Source organism: Pseudophryne corroboree, chromosome 7 (assembly GCF_028390025.1).
Source record: "Pseudophryne corroboree isolate aPseCor3 chromosome 7, aPseCor3.hap2, whole genome shotgun sequence".
Lineage (NCBI taxonomy): Eukaryota > Metazoa > Chordata > Amphibia > Anura > Myobatrachidae > Pseudophryne > Pseudophryne corroboree.
In genome coordinates, this window is record NC_086450.1 from 198,750,677 (window position 1) to 198,770,967 (window position 20,291).

General features: G+C 46.4%; 1 protein-coding gene and 1 long non-coding RNA gene across 11 annotated transcripts in view; one reads left to right on the top strand and one right to left on the bottom strand.

The window, feature by feature from the left end:
• The window catches only part of LOC134944976 (uncharacterized), an 82,526-nt gene extending 64,307 nt beyond the window's left edge, over positions 1 to 18,219 (bottom strand). For both annotated transcript variants that reach the window (XR_010182003.1, XR_010182002.1), the window contains exon 1: positions 18,129 to 18,219. This is a non-coding gene — a long non-coding RNA (uncharacterized LOC134944976). The remainder of the gene's footprint in view (positions 1 to 18,128) is intronic.
• TNS1 (tensin 1) overlaps positions 1 to 20,291 on the top strand; it is a 937,838-nt gene that overhangs the window by 413,683 nt on the left and 503,864 nt on the right. For all 9 annotated transcript variants that reach the window (XM_063933939.1, XM_063933936.1, XM_063933946.1 and 6 more), the window contains exon 3: positions 14,843 to 14,880. In XM_063933939.1, coding sequence (XP_063790009.1) covers positions 14,843 to 14,880 — 38 coding nt within the window. The remainder of the gene's footprint in view (positions 1 to 14,842; positions 14,881 to 20,291) is intronic.

The window sequence follows — 20,291 nt, forward strand, 5'->3', positions numbered from 1 at the left end:
AGACAACCACATAACCAGCCAGAAGATTGCAGTCTCTGCTGCGGCCATAAACTGATAAATGTGCCCTCTAATTTATTTATTTTATTAATAGTTATTAATATAGCGCCCACATATTTAATACTGCTTTACATAGAAAATCTTGTCAATCCCATTGGTCCGTGCCCCAACAACAATCTGTGTACACTATCATACATGGACATACTTTCATACTAGAGTTTATGTATTTTTTTAGTCAGAAGCCAATTAACCTACCAGTATGTTTTTGGATTGTGGAAGGAAACCAGGGAGATGCAGTGAGGTGAGCAGATGAGGCAGAGCCTTTTCTGTCGTAATCCAGTAAACTCCAGAGTTTTGAATATAAAAATTATATTAAAATACAAAGCAGATATTATAAATATCTTTTGTATTACAATAATCGTTGTTATAGTCAGACCTCTGGAGTATGCTGGAGTATGACAGGAGGGGCTCTGCCTCACCTGACCGCACATCTCTGATCAAAACTCCCTAAATTACCAGCAGTACATACTGCTGCACCTGTGTCTAATGCCCACATAACCCTCGGGCAGGGGCTGGCTGGGCAGGGTGCCATCTGCCCCCCAGGCCAGTGCAATTTAAGTGCTCCAGGGCCACCTGACTGTAGATTCCCTGTGAAAAGCTGGGTCACTTGCTTGAGTCTGCCCCCCAGGCTGAAAGCTGCCAGCCAGCCCCTGCCCCTCGGGTTCACATATTATGTGTAAATCTGTCTCTGATACTAGCCAATGCCTCCCCAGCCATATACCTCACCGTACGGCATTAAAATTACTGTGGCTATTTGAATCATGCCCATAGGGGCTGTCCCTGAGTTTGGCAAAAATAAAAATAACCAAGTACAGTATCTGGAAAAAAACATGTTGCAAATACGTTTATCTTGCATGCAGGGTAAATAATGGCTGGGAGGGGAAGGGGGGGGGGGGGGTAACGAGCCTCTGCTCTCCCCCCTTCCTTTTCCCCGTCACTTCTGGCTTTTTTTTTTTGGTAGAGCAGCAGCACCACCACCACATCACTGAAGCATGCCTGGAGGGGATCCAGACAGCTGCCGGGCAATAGACCCAGCTGCTTGTGGGAGCCCCGACGTCATCTTCTGTGCATGCACGGCACCCGTGACTGCATTTTTTTTGTACAGCTGTACAAAAAGAGGGGTGTGGCTTTTGGGGATGCCTATCCTGTGAGGCCATGGCCCTTGGAGTGAGATCATGCCCCTTTTCTGGATGCATAAGCCTAAATATATCTTCCCATTGCCCTAACATGGCGCCCCCCGCCCCTGCTCCCAAATGTAAATCTCTTTGCCCATTTTGCATCTGCCCCATCAGCAGTACAACATGGTTATACCAAGGTGCAAAATTACTTGTTTTGTTTTTTTTTGTTAGTTTTGCTTCCACCTCAGAAGCATCCTAATAGTGCTTTAGTCAGAAACTGAACTTATCACCTCAGTGATATAGGGGGTCATTCCGTGTTGTTCGCTCTTTGCCGATTTTCCCAACGGAGCGATTAAGGCAAAAATGCACATGCACATGGTACGCAGTGCGCATGCGCTAAGTAATTTAGCACAAAACTTAGTAGATTTACTCACGTCCGGACGAAGAATTTTCATCGTTGAAGTGATCGGAGTGTGATTGACAGGAAGTGGGTGTTTCTGGGCGGAAACTGACCGTTTTCTGGGAGTGTGCGGAAAAACGCAGGCGTGCCAGGATAAAACGCAGGAGTGTCTGGAGAAACGGGGGAGTGGCTGGCCGAACGCAGGGCGTGTTTATGACGTCAAACCAGTAACGAAACGGGCTGAGCTGATCGCAGTGTAGGAGTAAGTCTCGAGCCACTCAGAAACTGCTAAGAATGATTTATTCGCAATTCTGCTACTCTTTCGTTCGCAATTCTGCTAAGCTAAGATACACTCCCAGAGGGCGGCGGCCTAGCGTGTGCAATGCTGCTAAAATATGCTAGCGAGCGAACAACTCGGAATGAGGGCCATAGGGCAGTAATGCTAATCACTATGCCAACCATGCCAACCATGCCACTCACTCTTTAAATAGCTCATGACAAATGCCTTAAATTGATGTAACTAAACCTGCATTATGATTTTAATTGTTCTTTTTTGGCATCAGCAGAATTTGATAATTCCATCCAATATCTTCATTGCAAACGTGCATTAATTGAGCATGGTGGCAGAGACTAGAGCTGTCACAATGTATTTACATGTCCTGACTTAATAGTGTATAAAATCTAACTACATCAGGTTTCATATCTAAACCAAAAATACAAAATAAATAAAAGAGGATACAGATTGCGCAGGAGTTCTGTAGAGTAGAACACACAATTAAGGGCCTAATTCAGCGGCTCATTCAGACATGATCGCTCGCTAGCTGGTTTTTGCAGTCCTGCGTTCGCATAGTCGCCGCCCACCGGGGAGTGTATTTTAGCTGTGCAAGTGTGCGATCGCATGTGCAGCCAAGCGGTACAAAAAAACTTTGTGCAGTTTCTGAGTTGCCCAGAACTTACTCAGCCACTGCAATCACTTCAGCCTGTCCGGGGCCGGAATTGACATCAGACACCCTCCCTGCAAACGCTTGGACACGCCTGTTTTTTTCCTACCACTCCCTGAAAACGGTCAGTTGCCACCCACAGACGCCCTCTTCCTGTTAATCTCCTTGCGATCGGCTGTGCGAATGGATTCTTCGTAAAACCCATCCCACAGCAACGATCCGCTTTGTACCCATGCGTCACACCAGCGCATTACGGTGCATACGCATGCGCAGTTCTGACCTGATCGCAGAGCTGCAACAAACGCTAGCGAGCGATCAGGTCCGAATTACTCCCTCAGTAAGGATTGCAAATTCTGCTAATTAGCAGAATTTGCAATCCTTTTCCTAGCATGCTGGGGGCCACCCATCGCAGCTCAAGGCTTCCCAGCATGCTGACCGCTACCTCCCCCCTTGATGAAGCAGAAAGTGTGAGCGCCTCGCAATTTCTGCTTCATCGCAGAAATTAGTGAAGCCTCCTGCCGGCGCAGCTTAGCTGCGCCCGCAGGAGGTTCACTGCTTTCTTCTCGATCACGGCTCCTTTGTCTGATGTCATGCAGCTGCCGTGATCATGCCCCTGACACGCCCCCATTTGTTCGCCTCCGCCCCCTGTTCGCGCCCCACTGCCCCGCAACTCTCCATCTCCTCCCTGAAAACGGAGTGATGCCTGACACACCACCACCACGCGACCACCTCTGCATGATTGACAGGCTAAGGCGATCACATTTTCTGCGGCCTCCTACCCGCTGAAAATGCGGACGCATGCGCAGGACGGGCGCTGTGCATGCGCCCGCATCTTTATCTCAATAATTCCGGTTGGATCGCACACTGCGATCCAACCTGAATTAGGCCCAAAATCCTCATTTGCCGTTAGACTTCAGGGTTGTTTATGTGGAATATGGATCTATTTCAGTCATTACTGAGTGAGTGTCTGACAGTTTACCAATCTCTCTTTTTTTTTTTCTTTCTTTTTTTGTCATTTTTATTCATGGGATCACAAATGCAAACAGATACCAACATATAGTGGTTTCAGCAAGTTACATTACAAATATAGCATAACAGTTGGCAATTATAAAGATAACTGAAAAAGACAGTGACCCATTTTTGACCCAGAAAGCGGGTGGTACAGGTTGAGTATCCCATATCCAAATATTCCGAAATACGGAATATTCCGAATTACGGACTTTTTTGAGAGAGAGTGAGATAGTGAAACATTTGTTTTTTGATGGCTCAATGTAAACAAACTTTGTTTAATACACAAAGTTATTAAAAATATTGTATTAAATGACCTTCAGGCTGTGTGTATAAGGGGTTCACTACGGCTGGCCGGCGGTCGGGCTCCCGGCGACCAGCATCCCGGCGCCGGGAGCCCGACCGCCGGCTTACCGACAGCTTGGCAAGCGCAAATGAGCCCCTTGCGGGCTCGCTGCGCTCGCCACGCTACGGGCACGGTGGCGCGCTACGCGCGCCACACTATTTTATTCTCCCTCTATGGGGGTCGTGGACCCCCACGAGGGAAAATAATTGTCGGTATTCCGGCTGTCGGGCTCCCGGCGCCGGTATACTGAGCGCCGGGAGCCCGACCGCCGGCAAACAGAAGACCACCCGTGTATAAGGTGTATATGAAACATAAATGAATTGTGTGTATGTACACACACATTGTTTAATGCACAAATTTATGAAAAATATTGGCTAAAATTAACTTCAGGCTGTATGTATAAGGTGTATATGAAACATAAATGCATTCTGTGCTTAGATTTAGGTCCCATCACCATGATATCTCATTATGGTATGCAATTATTCCAAAATACGGAAAAATCCGATATCCAAAATACCTCTGGTCCCAAGCATTTTGGATAAGGGATACTCAACCTGTATAAAATAGAAAAAAGGCCAGTCAGCAGCGTAGCTAACCGACGAACAGTTAAGAGTAAGAGTAGAAGAGGGTCGAGAAGAGAGAAAGACAGAGAAGAAGAGGAAAAAAGGAGAGGAATGGACAGAATAGGATAGGATAGAGTCCCCGGGAGGGTCCCATCAAATATGGTGCAGGGTATCACAGATTAAAGGGTGAAGGGGCATGCTGGGTGGCCAGCCATGGACTCCAAATTTTCTCGAATGACTCAGGGGAGCAATTTATGATGCTAGTCATGTAGTCCATGCGTAAACGTACCAGATACGGGCAATTATAGATTGCATGGAAGGCGGGATAGGGTTTTTCCAATCTGCAGCTAGTTGACATGTTGTTGCGGATACTATATGACGTAACAATTTATTTTGAAATTTTGTTAGTGTTGGTAGGTTTAAGGGGAGGAGAATGTATTTAGGGTCAGAAGGAATAGATATCTGCAACAAACTAGATATAAAGTTAATCACTTCCCTCCACATATGCACTATTTTAGAGCATGACCACCATATGTTTAGGAAAGAGCCCTCTGCGCCACATCCTCTCCAGCATCTATCCGACGTATCCGGGCACATTTTGCTCAAGCGAGATGGTACATAATACCATCTATATAATAATTTATAGACATTCTCTTTGATTCTAACGCAGATGGAACTAGACTCCGCGTTACCCCAGGCCTCAGACCATTCCTCGTCATCTAAAGCCGAGCCTAGGTCCGTTTCCCATGCTCTCTCATGAGGATCACGCTGAGAGGGAGTATCCCCAGTGAGAGTAGTATATATGAGGGAAATTAAGCCTTTGGTTGAGTGACGTCTGAAACCAGTCGCGTAAATTCATCACAGTCGCCCGGAGGCAAGATAAATATTGTTGCCCCCCTATTTCCTATATTAAGATAAATATTTGTGTGTGTGTGTGTGTGTGTGTGTGTGTGTGTGTGTGTGTGTGTGTACATTTAATTGTCTTTAATTTTAAATCACACATTTTCTTAGCAGTCATACCCAGGATTAGAACACATGACCTGTTACACTGACAGCAGACACCTTACTGATAGAGCTATTTGCTCCTGTATAAGAAGCATGACAATTCTAACTATATGAAGTTACGTGTAATTGTCAGAGAAGTATCTTCATATAGTTAAAATTCTCATATTTCCTATACAGGCGCAAACAGCTTCATCAGTAAGGTGTCTGCTTCCAGTGTAATAGGTAGTGGTTTCTAATCCTGGCTGTGATACTTGTAAAATATGTATCTACAGTATAATAAAACAGGGTGTGATTTGTAGTGTGCAGGGACCAGTGAGGAAGTTGGCCACTGAAAAGACAACGACAGCTATCAAGTAACTTAATTCAGTGGTGTCACAGAATGGGAGAAGAGGTGCCCCCCTTCAGAGCAGGAGCCCGGCGGCAGATGACTCCGTTGCCTCCCAGAGTTCTGCCTCTGTCTGAAACATATAGTCTCAAACGTGGTCAGGGGTCTTCTAGAAAGGACGCAGCCCATTGAGGAATGAAAATGTCTGAGTTGTAAAAATGTATAAAAATACCTAGAGGGAATATCAATAGTTTCTTGAATCTGAGAAAACTGTGGAAAACTAGTATCCCTGGTAATATCATTCAGATATAAGATACCTCTATCTTGCCAAGGAGCAAACAGTGATTTATTTGTACCAGGAGGGAATGCAGGGTTGTATAATATTGGGATGACAAGGGATGGGGCTGGGGCCAAGCCATATTTCCTATTGGCAAAGTCCCAAATTGTTAGTGAGCGGGAAGCTACAGGATGGGATGCTATAGTTCTGGGGCGGCAGGATTTCGAAAGCCAGAGAAGAGAGTAGAGAGACCCACTTCGGCGGCTTCTATAGATACCCAGACCCTTCTAGATTCGGGGTTGCGCCATTGTACGCAGTGTGAGAGCTGTGTGGCTAAATAATATCTTCTGAAGTCTGGGATGCCTAGGCCGCCACTAAATGTTGGGCGCTGTAAGAGTTTCAATCGGACACGGGGACGTTTATTCCCCCATATGAATTGTGACGTATGAAATTGTAAGAATTTAAAAACAGATGGAGGAACAAATATCGGGAGGGTCTGAAACAGGTAAAGTATCCGAGGGAGCACGTTCATCTTCACCGAGTTTACCCTACCTATCCAGGAGATAAAGAGGCTAGACCAAGAAGACAAATCTGACTTAATTCGATCTAGAAGCCTAGGGAAATTAGCTTGGTAAAGTTGATGATGGCTATGTGTTAGAAAAATACCTAGGTATTTGATCTTTTGCTTGTGCCATTGAAAGACAGTTTACCAATCTCACACATAACCAAATACATAGCAGATGGGGCATGTGGTGTAGTCCTTACACAAGGCCAGTATGCTGCATCTGTGATTGCACATGACATCTGTCTGCACCTGTAGTCAGATCCTATTTATAAGAGGTCAAGATAGACAGATTTTGTGTATAAGAGTTAATGATTGCTGTACACAGTGTATATGAAGGATGGGAAAGAGTGATTGCTCTGTGTATTGCATGCATTGGAATGAGAAAGCACAGTCTAGAATGAGCAATGATTTAAAAGGTTGCTGTTTGTGTTGGAATGATAGATTACTGCAGTGATGAATGATAGATCGTTGGATATGGTTCATGCACCAGAATTAGAGATTTCTATGTTGTATATATGATTGAATGAGAGATTGCATTACTTTTGTGTGATGGAATGAGAATTGTAATGGAAAAAAAAATTGCTTTGTGAAATGGAATGGGAGTATGCTATATGTGTTATAGAGCATTGGTCCTAATTCAGAGTTGACTGCAGCAGCAAATTTGTAGTTGGGCAAAACCATGTGCACTGCAGGGGGGGGCAGATATAACATGTGCAGAGAGAGTTAGATTTGGGTGTGGTGTGTTCAAACTGAAATCTAAATTGCAGTGTAAAAATAAAGCAGCCAGTATTTACCCTGCACAGAAACAATATAACCCACCCAAATCTAACTCTCTCTGCACATGTTACATCTGCCTCACCTGCAGTGCATATGGTTTTGCCCAACTGCTAACAAATTTGCTGCTGCAATCAACTCTGAATGTACCTGCCAAAAAGGTACTGTGGAGGGTATGAAGCAAGTCTCTACGCTGTAGATAGGAGGGAAAGGGGGGGACTTTTACTGCAGCGTCCTACGTCCTGCTGCCAGTCCGCCTGCCCCCTCCGGCATCAACAATCCCCACTCCCTAGCCACGGAGCAGGTGTAAAAAAACATGCTGCGGCCACTGGCATAGATGTGTATGAAAGCAGCGCAGCGGGAGGCTTTCATAGCCCTCCCTGCGCCACATACTCTCTGAGCCCCGAAGTCCCGTCTGCACGTGATGTCACAGAAGTGCCTCCCCGCCACAGCCGCGCCCAGATCACCAGAGGCCCTGACTCCGCAACACAGCACCTGGGCTGCTGGCCTGTAAGCCCCGAGATGGCTAATGTAATCGATAGAGTGGGTGATATCATGGAGGGTAATGTCTGGACGCTGAATCAAGGTGACAGTGCTGTGCAATGCAGTGGGTTTGCAGTGTCACTGACACTGCACAGCACTCTCACCTTTTACATTGACAGTCAGTTCTGCCAGCCAGTCACTATTGTTAGTGCCAGTGTCATTTACAGGGAAGTAGACGAACTAAATAAACTACAGCTCCCAGCAGCCCTTAACGCACGAGCGCTGCTGGGAGCTGTATTTTATTGAGTGCATCTTCTTCAATAGTCACTGGCTGCTTGGTTGCTGTGCGAGTCTCCGGGAGAGCCACTGCCAAAGGGAGGACAGCAGCTTAGCTGCTTCCAGGAGGAGAAGCAGGAGAAGCATTACCCACCCCTCCCCCACTCGCAGTACCTCCGGGCCCCATCCGCGGCACCCCCACACACTCCCTCCACTACCCGCGGTGGCTCCGGACCCCTTCCCGCACCCGAAGCACTCCCGCACCTTCCCACCACCCGCGGCACCCCGCAACCGCTCCTCCCCCACCTGCGGTGGCTCCGGACTCCCTCACCCACCCGCGGCACCCCCGCACCAGCCCCTCCCCCACCCGCGGCACCCCCACAACCGCCCCTCCCCCACCCGTGGCACCCCTGGACCTCTCCCCCGCACCCACCACTTCCCCAACCACAGCACCTACTAGGTGAATCATCAGGCCCTGCGTGCACTGTTCACGCCGTTGCACGGGGCTACGACCCCTTAACCATTGCACACCCTTTGTCCGTGCAATATTTAACCACTCACACAATTATGATTGGAGGTAATACTCCATATAATAAGATTTTACTCACCGGTAAATCTATTTCTCGTAGTCCGTAGTGGATGCTGGGACTCCGTAAGGACCATGGGGAATAGCGGCTCCGCAGGAGACTGGGCACAACTAAAGAAAGCTTTAGGACTACCTGGTGTGCACTGGCTCCTCCCACTATTGACCCTCCTCCAGACCTCAGTTAGGATACTGTGCCCGGAAGAGCTGACACAATAAGGAAGGATTTTGAATCCCGGGTAAGACTCATACCAGCCACACCAATCACACCGTATAACTCGTGATACTATACCCAGTTAACAGTATGAAATATAACTGAGCCTCTCAACAGATGGCTCAACAATAACCCTTTAGTTAGGCAATAACTATATACAAGTATTGCAGACAATCCGCACTTGGGATGGGCGCCCAGCATCCACTACGGACTACGAGAAATAGATTTACCGGTGAGTAAAATCTTATTTTCTCTGACGTCCTAAGTGGATGCTGGGACTCCGTAAGGACCATGGGGATTATACCAAAGCTCCCAAACGGGCGGGAGAGTGCGGATGACTCTGCAGCACCGAATGAGCAAACTCTAGGTCCTCCTCAGACAGGGTATCAAACTTGTAGACTCTTGCAAAAGTGTTTGAACCCGACCAAGTAACAGCTCGGCAAAATTGTAAAGCCGAGACCCCTCGGGCAGCCGCCCAAGAAGAGCCCCTTTCCTCGTGGAATGGGCTTTCACCTATTTAGGATGCGGCAGTCCAGCCGCAGAATGTGCAAGCTGAATCGTGCTACAGATCCAGCGAGCAATAGTCTGCTCAGAAGCAGGAGCACCCAGCTTGTTGGGTGCATACAGGATAAATAGCGAGTCAGTTTTCCTGACTCCAGCCGTCCTGGAAACATATACTTTTCAGGGCCCTGACTACGTCCAGTAACTTGGAATCCTCCAAGTCCCAAGTAGCCGCAGGTACCACAATAGGTTGGTTCACATGAAAAACTGATACCTCCTTAGGAAAGAATTGGGAACGAGTCCTCAATTCCGCCTTATCCATATAAAAAATCAGATAAGGGCTTTTGCATGACAAAGCCGCCAATTCTGATACACGCCTGGCCGACGCCAAGGCCAACAGCATGACCACTTTCCACGTGAGGTATTTTAGCTCCACGGATTTAAGTGGCTCAACCCAATGCGACTTCAGGAAATCCAACACCACGTTGAGATCCCACGGTGCCACTGGAGGAACAAACGGGGGCTGACTATGCAGCACTCCCTTAACAAAAGTCTGAACTTCAGGCAGTGAAGCCAGTTCAATTTTGGAAGAAAATCGATAGAGCCGAAATCTGGACCTTAATGGAAACCAATTTTAGGCCCATAGTCACCCTGACTGTAGGAAGTGCAGAAATCGACCTAGCTGAAATTCCTCCGTTGGGGCCTTCCTGGCCTCACAGCACGCAACATATTTCCGCCATATGCAGCCATCTGTTGAGAGGCTCCGTTATATTTCATACTGTTAACTGGGTATAGTATCACGAGTTATACGGTGTGATTGGTGTGGCTGGTATGAGTCTTACCCGGGATTCAACATCCTTCCTTATTGTGACAGCTCTTCCGGGCACAGTATCCTAACTGAGGTCTGGAGGAGGGTCATAGTGGGAGGAGCCAGTGCACACCAGGTAGTCCTAAAGCTTTCTTTAGCTGTGCCCAGTCTCCTGCGGAGCCGCTATTCCCCATGGTCCTTACGGAGTCCCAGCATCCACTACGGACTACGAGAAATAGATTTACCGGTGAGTAAAATCTTATTTTCCGCCCATCGGAGAATCCTTGTGGCTTCTGCCATCGCCATCCTGCTTCTTGTGCCGCCCTGTCGGTTTACATGAGCGACCGCCGTGATGTTGTCTGACTGGATCAGCACCGGCCGGTGTTGAAGCAGGGTCTAGCCTGACTTAGGGCATTGTAAATGGCCCTTAGTTCTAGAATATTTATGTGTAGGGAAGTCTCCTGACTTGTCCATAGTCCTTGGAAGTTTCTTCCCTGTGTGACTGCCCCCTAGCCTCGAAGGCTGGCATCCGTGGTCACCAGGACCCAGTCCTGTATGCCGAATCTGCGGCCCTCTAGAAGATGAGCACTCTGCAGCCACCACAACAGCGACACCCTGGCCCTTGGAGACAGGGTTATCCGCCGATGCATCTGAAGATGCGACCCGGACCACTTGTCCAACAGATCCCACTGGAAGATCCTTGCATGGAACCTGCCGAATGGAATTTCTTCGTAAGAAGCTACCATCTTTCCCAGGGCTCGCGTGCATTGATGCACCGACACCTGTATTTGTATTAGGAGGTCTCTGTCTAGAGACGACAACTCCTTGGACTTCTCCTCCGGGAGAAACCCTTTTTTCTTGTTCTGTGTCCAGAACCATACCCAGGAACAGTAGACGCGTCGTAGGAACCAGCTGCGACTTTGGAATATTCAGAATCCAGCCGTGCTGTTGTAGCACTTCCCGAGATAGTGCTACTCCGACGAACAACTGCTCCCTGGACCTCGCCTTTATAAGGAGATCGTCCAAGTACGGGATAATTATTTCGGCCATTACCTTGGTAAATACCCTCGGTGCTGGGGACAGACCAACGGCAACGTCTGGAATTGGTAATGACAAACCTGTACCACAATTTTGAGGTACTCCTGGTGAGGAGGGTAAATAGGGACATGCAGGTAAGCATCCTTGATGTCCAGTGATAACATGAAATTCTCCAGGCTTGCAATAATCGCCCTGAGCGATTCCATTTTGAACTTGAACCTTCTTATATAAGTGTTCAAGGATTTCAATTTTAGAATGGGTCTCACCGAACCGTCTGGTTTCGGTACCACAAACATTTTGGAATAGTAACCCCGGCCTTGTTGAAGGAGGGGTACCTTGATTTCACCTGCTGGAAGTACAGCTTGTGAATTGCCGCCAGTACTACCTCCCTTTCTCCGAGGTCAGCAGGCAAGGCTGATGTGAGGTAACGGCGAGGGGGAGTCGCCTCAAACTCCAGCTTGTATCCCTGTGATACTACTTGCAGAACCTAGGGATCCACCTGTGGGCAAGCCCACTGGTCCCTGAAGTTCCCGAGACGCGCCCCCACCGCACCTGTCTCCACCTGTGGAGCCCCAGCGTCATGCGGTGGACTCAGAGGAAGCGGGAGAAGATTTTTGATCCTGGGAACTGGCTGTCTGGTGCAGCTTTTTCCTTCTTCCCTTGTCTCTGTGCAGAAAGGAAGCGCCTTTGACCCGCTTGCTTTTCTGAAGCCGAAAGGACTGTACCTGAAAATATGGTGCTTTCTTAGGCTGTGAGGAAACCTGAGGTAAAAAAATTTCTTCCCAGCTGTTGCTGTGGATACGAGGTCCCAGAGACCATCCCCAAACAATTCCTCACCCTTATAAGGCAGAATCTCCATGTGCCTTTTAAAGTCAGCATCACCTGTCCACTGCCGGGTCTCTAATACCCTCCTGGCAGAATGGACATTGCCTTAATTCTGGATGCCAGCCGGCAAATATCCCTCTGTGCATCCCTCATATTATAAGACGACGTCTTTAATATGCTCTATGTTAGCAAAATATTATCTCTGTCTAGGGTATTAATATTGACAGGGTATCAGACCACGCTGCAGCAGCACTATTCATGCTGAGGCAATTGCAGGTTTCAGTATAGTACCTGAGTGTGTATATACAGACTTCAGGATAGCCTTCTGCTTTTTAACAGCAGGCTCCTTCAAAGTGGCCGTATCCTAAGACGGCAGTGCCACCTTTTTTGACAAACGTGTGAGCGCCTTATCCACCCTAGGGGATATCTCCCAACGTGACCTATCCTCTGGCGGGAAAGGGTACGCCATCAGTAACTTTTTAGAAATTACCAGTTTCTTATCGGGGGAACCCACGCTTCTTCACACACTTCATTCACTCATCTGATGGGGGAACAAAACACTGCCTGCTTTTTCTCCCCAAACATAAAACCCCTTTTATGTGGTACTTGGGTTCATGTCAGAAATGTGTGACACATTTTTCATTGCCGAGATCATGCAACGGATGTTCCTAGTGGATTGTGTATATGTCTCAATCTCGTCGACGCTGGAGTCAGACTCCGTGTCGACATCTGTGTCTGCCATCTGAGGTAACGGGCGTTTTTTGAGCCCCTGATGGCCTTTGAGACGCCTGGGCAGGCGCGGACTGAGAAGCCGGCTGTCCCACAGCTGTTACGTCATCCAGCCTTTTATGTAAGGAGTTGACATTGTCGGTTAATACCTTCCACCTATCCATCCACTCTGATGTCGGCCCCACAGGGGGCGACATCCCATTTATCGGCCTCTGCTCCGCCTCCACGTAACCTTCCTCATCCAACATGTCGACACAGCCGTACCGACACACCACACACACACAGGGAATGCTCTGACTGAGGACAGGACCCCACAGAGTCCTTTGGGGAGACAGAGAGAGAGTATGCCAGCACACACCAGAGCGCTATATAATGCAGGGATTAACACTATAACTGAGTGATTTTTCCCCCAATAGCTGCTTGTATACACATATTGCGCCTAAATTTAGTGCCCCCCCCTCTCTTTTTAACCCTTTGAGCCTGAAAACTACAGGGGAGAGCCTGGGGAGCTGTCTTCCAGCTGCACTGTGAAGAAAAAATGGCGCCAGTGTGCTGAGGGAGTTAGCCCCGCCCCTTTTTCGGCGGACTTTTCTCCCGCTTTTTTCAGGAATTCTGGCAGGGGTAATTTATCACATATATAGCCCTGGGACTATATATTGTGATGATTTTCCAGCCAAGGTGTTTATATTGCTGCTCAGGGCGCCCCCCCAGCGCCCTGCACCCATCAGTGACCGGAGTGTGAGGTGTGCATGAGGAGCAATGGCGCACAGCTGCAGAGTGCTGTGCGCTACCTTGTTGAAGACCGAGGTCTTCTGCCGCCGATTTTCCGGACCACTTCTTGCTTCTGGCTCTGTAAGGGGGACGGCGGCGCGGCTCCGGGACCGAACGATCGAGGTCGGGTCCTGTGTTCGATCCCTCTGGAGCTAGTGGTGTCCAGTAGCCTAAGAAGCCCAAACTATCTCCAGTCAGGTAGGTTCGCTTCTTCTCCCCTTAGTCCCTCGCTGCAGTGAGTCTGTTGCCAGCAGATCTCATTGTAAAATACAAAACCTAAAATATACTTTCTTTCTAGGAGCTCAGGAGAGCCCCTAGTGTGCATCCAGCTCAGCCGGGCACAAGATTCTAACTGAGGTCTGGAGGAGGGTCATAGTGGGAGGAGCCAGTGCACACCAGGTAGTCCTAAAGCTTTCTTTAGTTGTGCCCAGTCTCCTGCGGAGCCGCTATTCCCCATGGTCCTTACGGAGTCCCAGCATCCACTTAGGACGTCAGAGAAAATAAAAATATTTCACGCCACAAGGGCGTGCAAGGGTTAAGGGGGTGTAGCCCCTTAACGACGGTGTGAAGAGCATCCGTAGGGTGCGATGAATCACCTAGTACAGTATATGAGGGAATGGGAAATTGTAACGCCACTTTAGATTGTTTTGTGTTGTTTGTGATAGAATGCTATATGTGCTGTATAGTATACGATTGAAAGATAAATTGTGATGGATTTTTTATTGCATAATTTTTCACAATGGAATGATAGTATGCTGTATGAGAGGGAATGTGCAATTGTAATGGAATTATAGATTGCTTTGTGTGATGAAATGAGAGTGCTGCATCAGTATATGTGAGGGAGTGATATTATTGTGTCTGGTTTATGACAATGGCTTATGCCATGTTATATGACCGTGAGATAATAAGCAATTACTGTACCTTGTTATGTGGTAGAAAGAGAAGTTACTGCCCATAATATTATATAAATCCAGGATGACAGTTCTGTATCTTATACCAAACTCATTGAAACTTGATTCCTGAGGCGGTAGGAGGGATTTGAAAACTTGTTTTTTTTTATTTGAAAACGCTTGAAATAGAAAGTGAAGCCCCAGGCACTGCAGACTGACGTTGGTGGATTTACTGTACTTTACCACGCACTGATGGTGTAGGTGGCGGTTGGGTGCATGTGTATGATAACTGTTCACTATGGCACTGACAATTCTAACTTACATTCCTCTCTTCCTCCCATCCAGTCTGCCGACTATCATGTCATCGCAAATGTGAAGCCAAGGTAAAGATTTTCTTTTCATCTCATCTCACAATTACCACAGAAGCCTTTAGAATTTGATATCATGTGCTGTACACTTTGCAGCAATTCAGCGTACAAGAGCTGACACTTCTTTCAGCGAAGCATCAAGAGAGAACTTACACATGACTTTACGCATCATTATTAATGTTTAATTTAGCGTGTCCATCAGTAATTCTCAGACTGAGAATCATTTGTTGTGTTTAGGAGAGCCGGTACGCTGTTAATGAAGTATCTGTCCAGCACATGAGGATATTCTCTTTGCCTAAACCTTTGTTGTCTGCTCAGCCAGGGATACTGCAGATGCAGAAAGCAATCTAAAGTGTTGATTAACTGAAAGCAAAGTCTCTAAAGTTTCCCACGTGCTGGTGTGTCACAGCCAATATTCAGCCACTTGCCCGATAGCCCTGCACCTGTGTGTTGAAAACTACCACAAGGCCAGAGAGGATCTTATTGGACATGGCAATGTGACATATCCAAACCACTAATGCTCCATTACATCAAACTCTCCCGTGTGGGATGTAGATTATGGAAGAAACTGCTTTTATAAAGTTGTGGTAAATGAAATCCATATTGTGTGAATTAACTCCCAAATAAAACATGTAATCAGTTGCTGAATATGGAATTTAATTTACATCCATGTTCTGCTTCCTCCAATTTTGTAGACTGTCTAGTATGCATGTTAACATTTTAAGCTTTATTGCATTTTATGTTTCCTGCTGCCTCTGTGTTCTTCTCGTTGGAGTATAATTTACATTTTAGTATAATTGTTACTTGATGTGGAAATCCAATTGAACAAAAGTCACAGTTTCTGCAGATTTTTGGCTAGGGGAAATATCTTTACATTGCGGAGCTGAAGGTGTTATCGCTATTCTCTTTCTATCTCGTCCTAGTCCTCTGTGCTGCAAAAGCATTTAATGGATGTTTAATGACTAATTACAGTAGCTTTGTGTGTTGCATATAGGTTGTTTTGGCTGAATCGGCTTAATTAAGTGAACAATTCAAGAGCTAATAAATTAAATGCAGTGCTGTATACAGGTGTGTACACACGGGAGCTGACATGTGTTAGCGAAGCTTGGTAGATCCGTCACCCTCTCTAATGCCTGGGTGCCAAATAAACAATGAAAGCAAATGGCCTATTTCCTACCTAACGAGCAGCCATATCATTTCAATTTTGAATGCAGCATTCACGAACTATAAAATATAATAGGCTTTCTTTGGGAATTGCTGCTCTCCTGCTCCCATTTATTCCACCTGTACATCCTTGTATCATGCCTCTTGTCTGTTTTGTACAACACTTTGTTTGTTGTAAACCTTACCTATTATGTCTTATGCACAGTATTATGTTTAATATCCGGATATTGTTGCTTTTATACTTCTTGAAAATACCTGTTGATCCTCTACTCCTTTGGCAACATCTGAAACCGCCTCACTGTACAACACAGAAGGTCTTTGTGACACATTATAAATAATTGCTAACAAAATAATATCAGCCGAAGCAGTATGTAAATTGTATAATGCACTATGATGCATTGCAGCTTTCAAAAGCTCACCTGAAGCAAGGTCACATTAGTTATGCTTTAATGAGCCTTATTCTCTAACGCCCATGTGTGAGTAGTGTAAAACTTTCATGTAGCCTCATCATGGACCTGATTGCGCATACCCTCCAACATGACCCGCCCCACTAGGTACAAAATGCTCTGTTTCTGGACTTCCCTCTTAATTTATTATTGCCATCACCTGTGAAGAAACAGCTTTCTTATCATTTAACTAGTTCAACACATGTGATGGAAATCATAAAGTAAGAGGGAAGTCCAGAAACAGAGCATTTTGTACCCAGTGGGGTGGGTCATGTTGGAGGGTCTGGATTGCGTTGTGATTCAAAACCAATAAAACTGAGAGATAAACCTGTACTTCACATTATTAATATAACATTGATTAGATGACACTATTGACATTAATTAAACCTGAATAATTTTGTTGACAGTGTCTAAGTACATCAAAATATGTAAACATCTCAGGGTACATGTAAAACCTAGAACTCTGTCAATAATTAACATTCATAAAATTGCTGGCATTGCATTTGAACATTACCAAGTTAATGTATCATTGAAGAAGAATTCCACTTAAAACTGAAAAAGTAGTTATGGGTGGAGTTTGTTGAGATATGGAAAATTACTAAATTATACAGTACTTTAGTGCAACATTATTCTGATCAGCAAAGTCCCCAAAAGGTTCCACTGGCCTGTTATGGCTCATTGGATTTATTTAGGCAACAGTGTTTTTGATGCCCTCATTGCTAATAGGAAATTCCTGGCAGGTGTGTCACCGTCACCCATACTTAAACGCCAGACCTTAGAAAGCAAGAAGAGTGCAGCTTTTAAGCACAGAACTTTCCATGTACCTGAAGGCAGTGTTGAATTACCCACTTGGCAAGTGCCTAGAGGTGCCACCTGTTGGGGGCGACCCTGCACCGCCCCTCTGCAGATAAATCATTCTTTAACTACTGCCTGCACCTTGGCTAGCGCAGGAAGCACCAGCAGGGAGATGAGACACACACATACATACACACACACACACACACACACAATAATGTTGTGCCAAGGGGCGGCCTTAAATCTGTCACTGCATGAAGAATCTGGGTAACATCAACTAGAACAGTCCTAATGATTTGTGGTCCGATTGGCCGAATCGTCATTCATGCACGTGGGGGAATAGAGGTCCAGGGTACACATGGAGTTTTTAGTAAATACTGGAACAAACCATGAACACTAGAAGATATAAGACCTAGCAATCATGGTCTATTCCAGCAGTCACTAATGCCTTGTGTGTTTTTTATGTGTTCGCAATAGAGATCAATGTGGGGGTGATTCAGAGATGGACACAGTTTGAATCACTGCTGTGTCTTTGGATGCAGCAGCGATTAGAAAAGATGCTACTACTGCAGCACCTGTATTGACAAAATGTTTTATCACAAATAAGATGCAGTAAAAATTTCCTGTTTTGCTTTTTTTTTAACCCTTCTTAACCCAAATGTTTGTTCAGGTGGAGTCATCTCTCCGACAGCACGTGCTCATGTGACACGAGTTTATAGTAAGCTGCCCTGAGATTATACTAGCAGAGTGGCATGTTTGTTTTAGTCTTACCCTGCTGGTGTTAATCAGTAGGATCCAGTCTATTAACCTACAACACACCTCTTTGTCATGCTGCCCAAGGCTTCTATGAGGCCTTACCTCATTGTACAGTCTCCCCGCGACATTGCTGCTGACACATGGCACGGCTTGATCCTGCGAATTGGTTCAGAAAGCAGTCTGTGTCTCCATGCTGACGTTACTGGCATCTGCTCAGTGTAAGGGTGAACATGGCAGAATATTATTATAAAAACAAAAAGGAGGGAGATGAGGGGGGAGGTATTAAGCTTCCAAATACAGGGTCCATCGAGAAATAGTAACTCGCCCCAAGGTTACACAAATCTGGCACTGAATTTAGCATCTCCCATTTCATAGACCCTGCACTTAGAGCAATGCAAGCTGTTCCAATATGAGGAGAAATCAAGCACTTTTTTTTCTAAAGTTAGGAAATAAATCTATTTTTAGCCCCATCTAGCCAGGGATTTAGTTTTAGAACCCTGATCCATTGCAAACTGTGGGGACTGAAATCTATAGTGACATCTTACATCAGAGGTGGAAGGTGGGACATCAGGGCGATCCCACTATATTGTTTGTAAAGCTGATGAACGGTATATAGGGGGTCATTCCGAGTTGTTCGCTCGTTATTTTGTTTCTTGCAACGGAGCGATAAGTCGCTAATGCGCATGCGCAATGTCCGCAGTGCGACTGCGCCAAGTAAATTTGCTATGCAGTTAGGTATTTTACTCATGGCATTACGAGGTTTTTTCTTCGTTCTGGTGATCGTAATGTGATTGACAGGAAGTGGGTGTTTCTGGGCGGAAACTGGCCGTTTTATGGGAGTGTGTGAAAAAACGCTACAGTTTCTGGGAAAAACGCGGGAGTGGCTGGAGAAACGGAGGAGTGTCTGGGCGAACGCTGGGTGTGTTTGTGACGTCAAACCAGGAACGACAAGCACTGAACTGATCGCACTGGCAGAGTAAGTCTCGAGCTACTCAGAAACTGCACAGAGAAGTTTTTTCGCAATATTGCGAATCTTTCGTTCGCAATTTTGATAAGCTAAGATTCACTCCCAGTAGGCGGCGGCTTAGCGTGTGCAAAGCTGCTAAAAGCAGCTTGCGAGCGAACAACTCGGAATAACCACCATAGTCACGACCATCTGCAAGTGTGTACGCACACTACATCTGTGAATGATATCTTTCACGAAGATATTGCATCAGCTAGGCTGCACTGCAGATACAATATATCGTACAGATGGGTTCAGTATGTAATGCCGATGGTCAGAATACAGACATCTGTATCCCATCCATTAAAATCCCCACAGCCCCATAGTTAGCACCATAATCTTCTCCTGTCCCCTACCCTAACCCTCCCTTGTAGGACCCTAACCCTACACACTAACTCTAACCCCCTTCTCCTTCCTAAAGCTATCATCACCTCCCCCCCTTCCCCGCGCGTGAGTACGTGAGCGCGTCCCACTTAGAGAACAGTCGTGATTCTCAGTGTCTGTATTTTGTCCGCCAGGCGGCATCTTATCTGATGACCAAATGACCACATGATATGTTGGCTTCAGGAGCCATTGAAAAGTATATCAAAACCTGTGTGCTGGGTAGCCTGGATCCATCGCTGCCTTAAGGTCCCTCTTGTATGTAAGTAGCGTCCTCCTGGACACTTGCATGTATACCAGCACTGATAACTGTACTGGATGTTAACCTAATGAAAGCTAATGTGTAGTATTGATGACTGTGCTATTAAGTCTAGATGTATTTTATTTGGTATTATAAGACATTTTGGGAGCAGATGTGTATAATATGCTGCCTCGGGAGGTTTTGTGAGGTTAGTCTTCTGGGAGACATGACTTTCTTAAATGTATATTAGCACTCATGTTGGACTGCAATAAGGATTTTCGCACCGCATACAATTAATTGTGGCTTCTTGAATGAAACATTCTTTAAAATGTGTTAGGGGCCCATTCATCAAACAATATTTGTGGCTATTTCCTGAAAGGGGTGTAGTTGGGTTTGCCGGCGGCCGGGCTCCTGACGACCAGCATACCGGCGCCGGAATCCTGACCGCCGGCATACCGACAGCTGGGTGAATACAAATGAGCCCCTTGCGTGCTTGCTGCGCTCGCCACGCTGCGGGCACGGTGGCACGCTACGCGCGCCGTGCTATTTATTCTCCCTCCAGAGGAATTGTGGACCCCCAAGAGGGAGAAAATCGGTCGGGATTCCGGCGCCGGTATGCTGGTCGTTGGGAGCCCGGCCG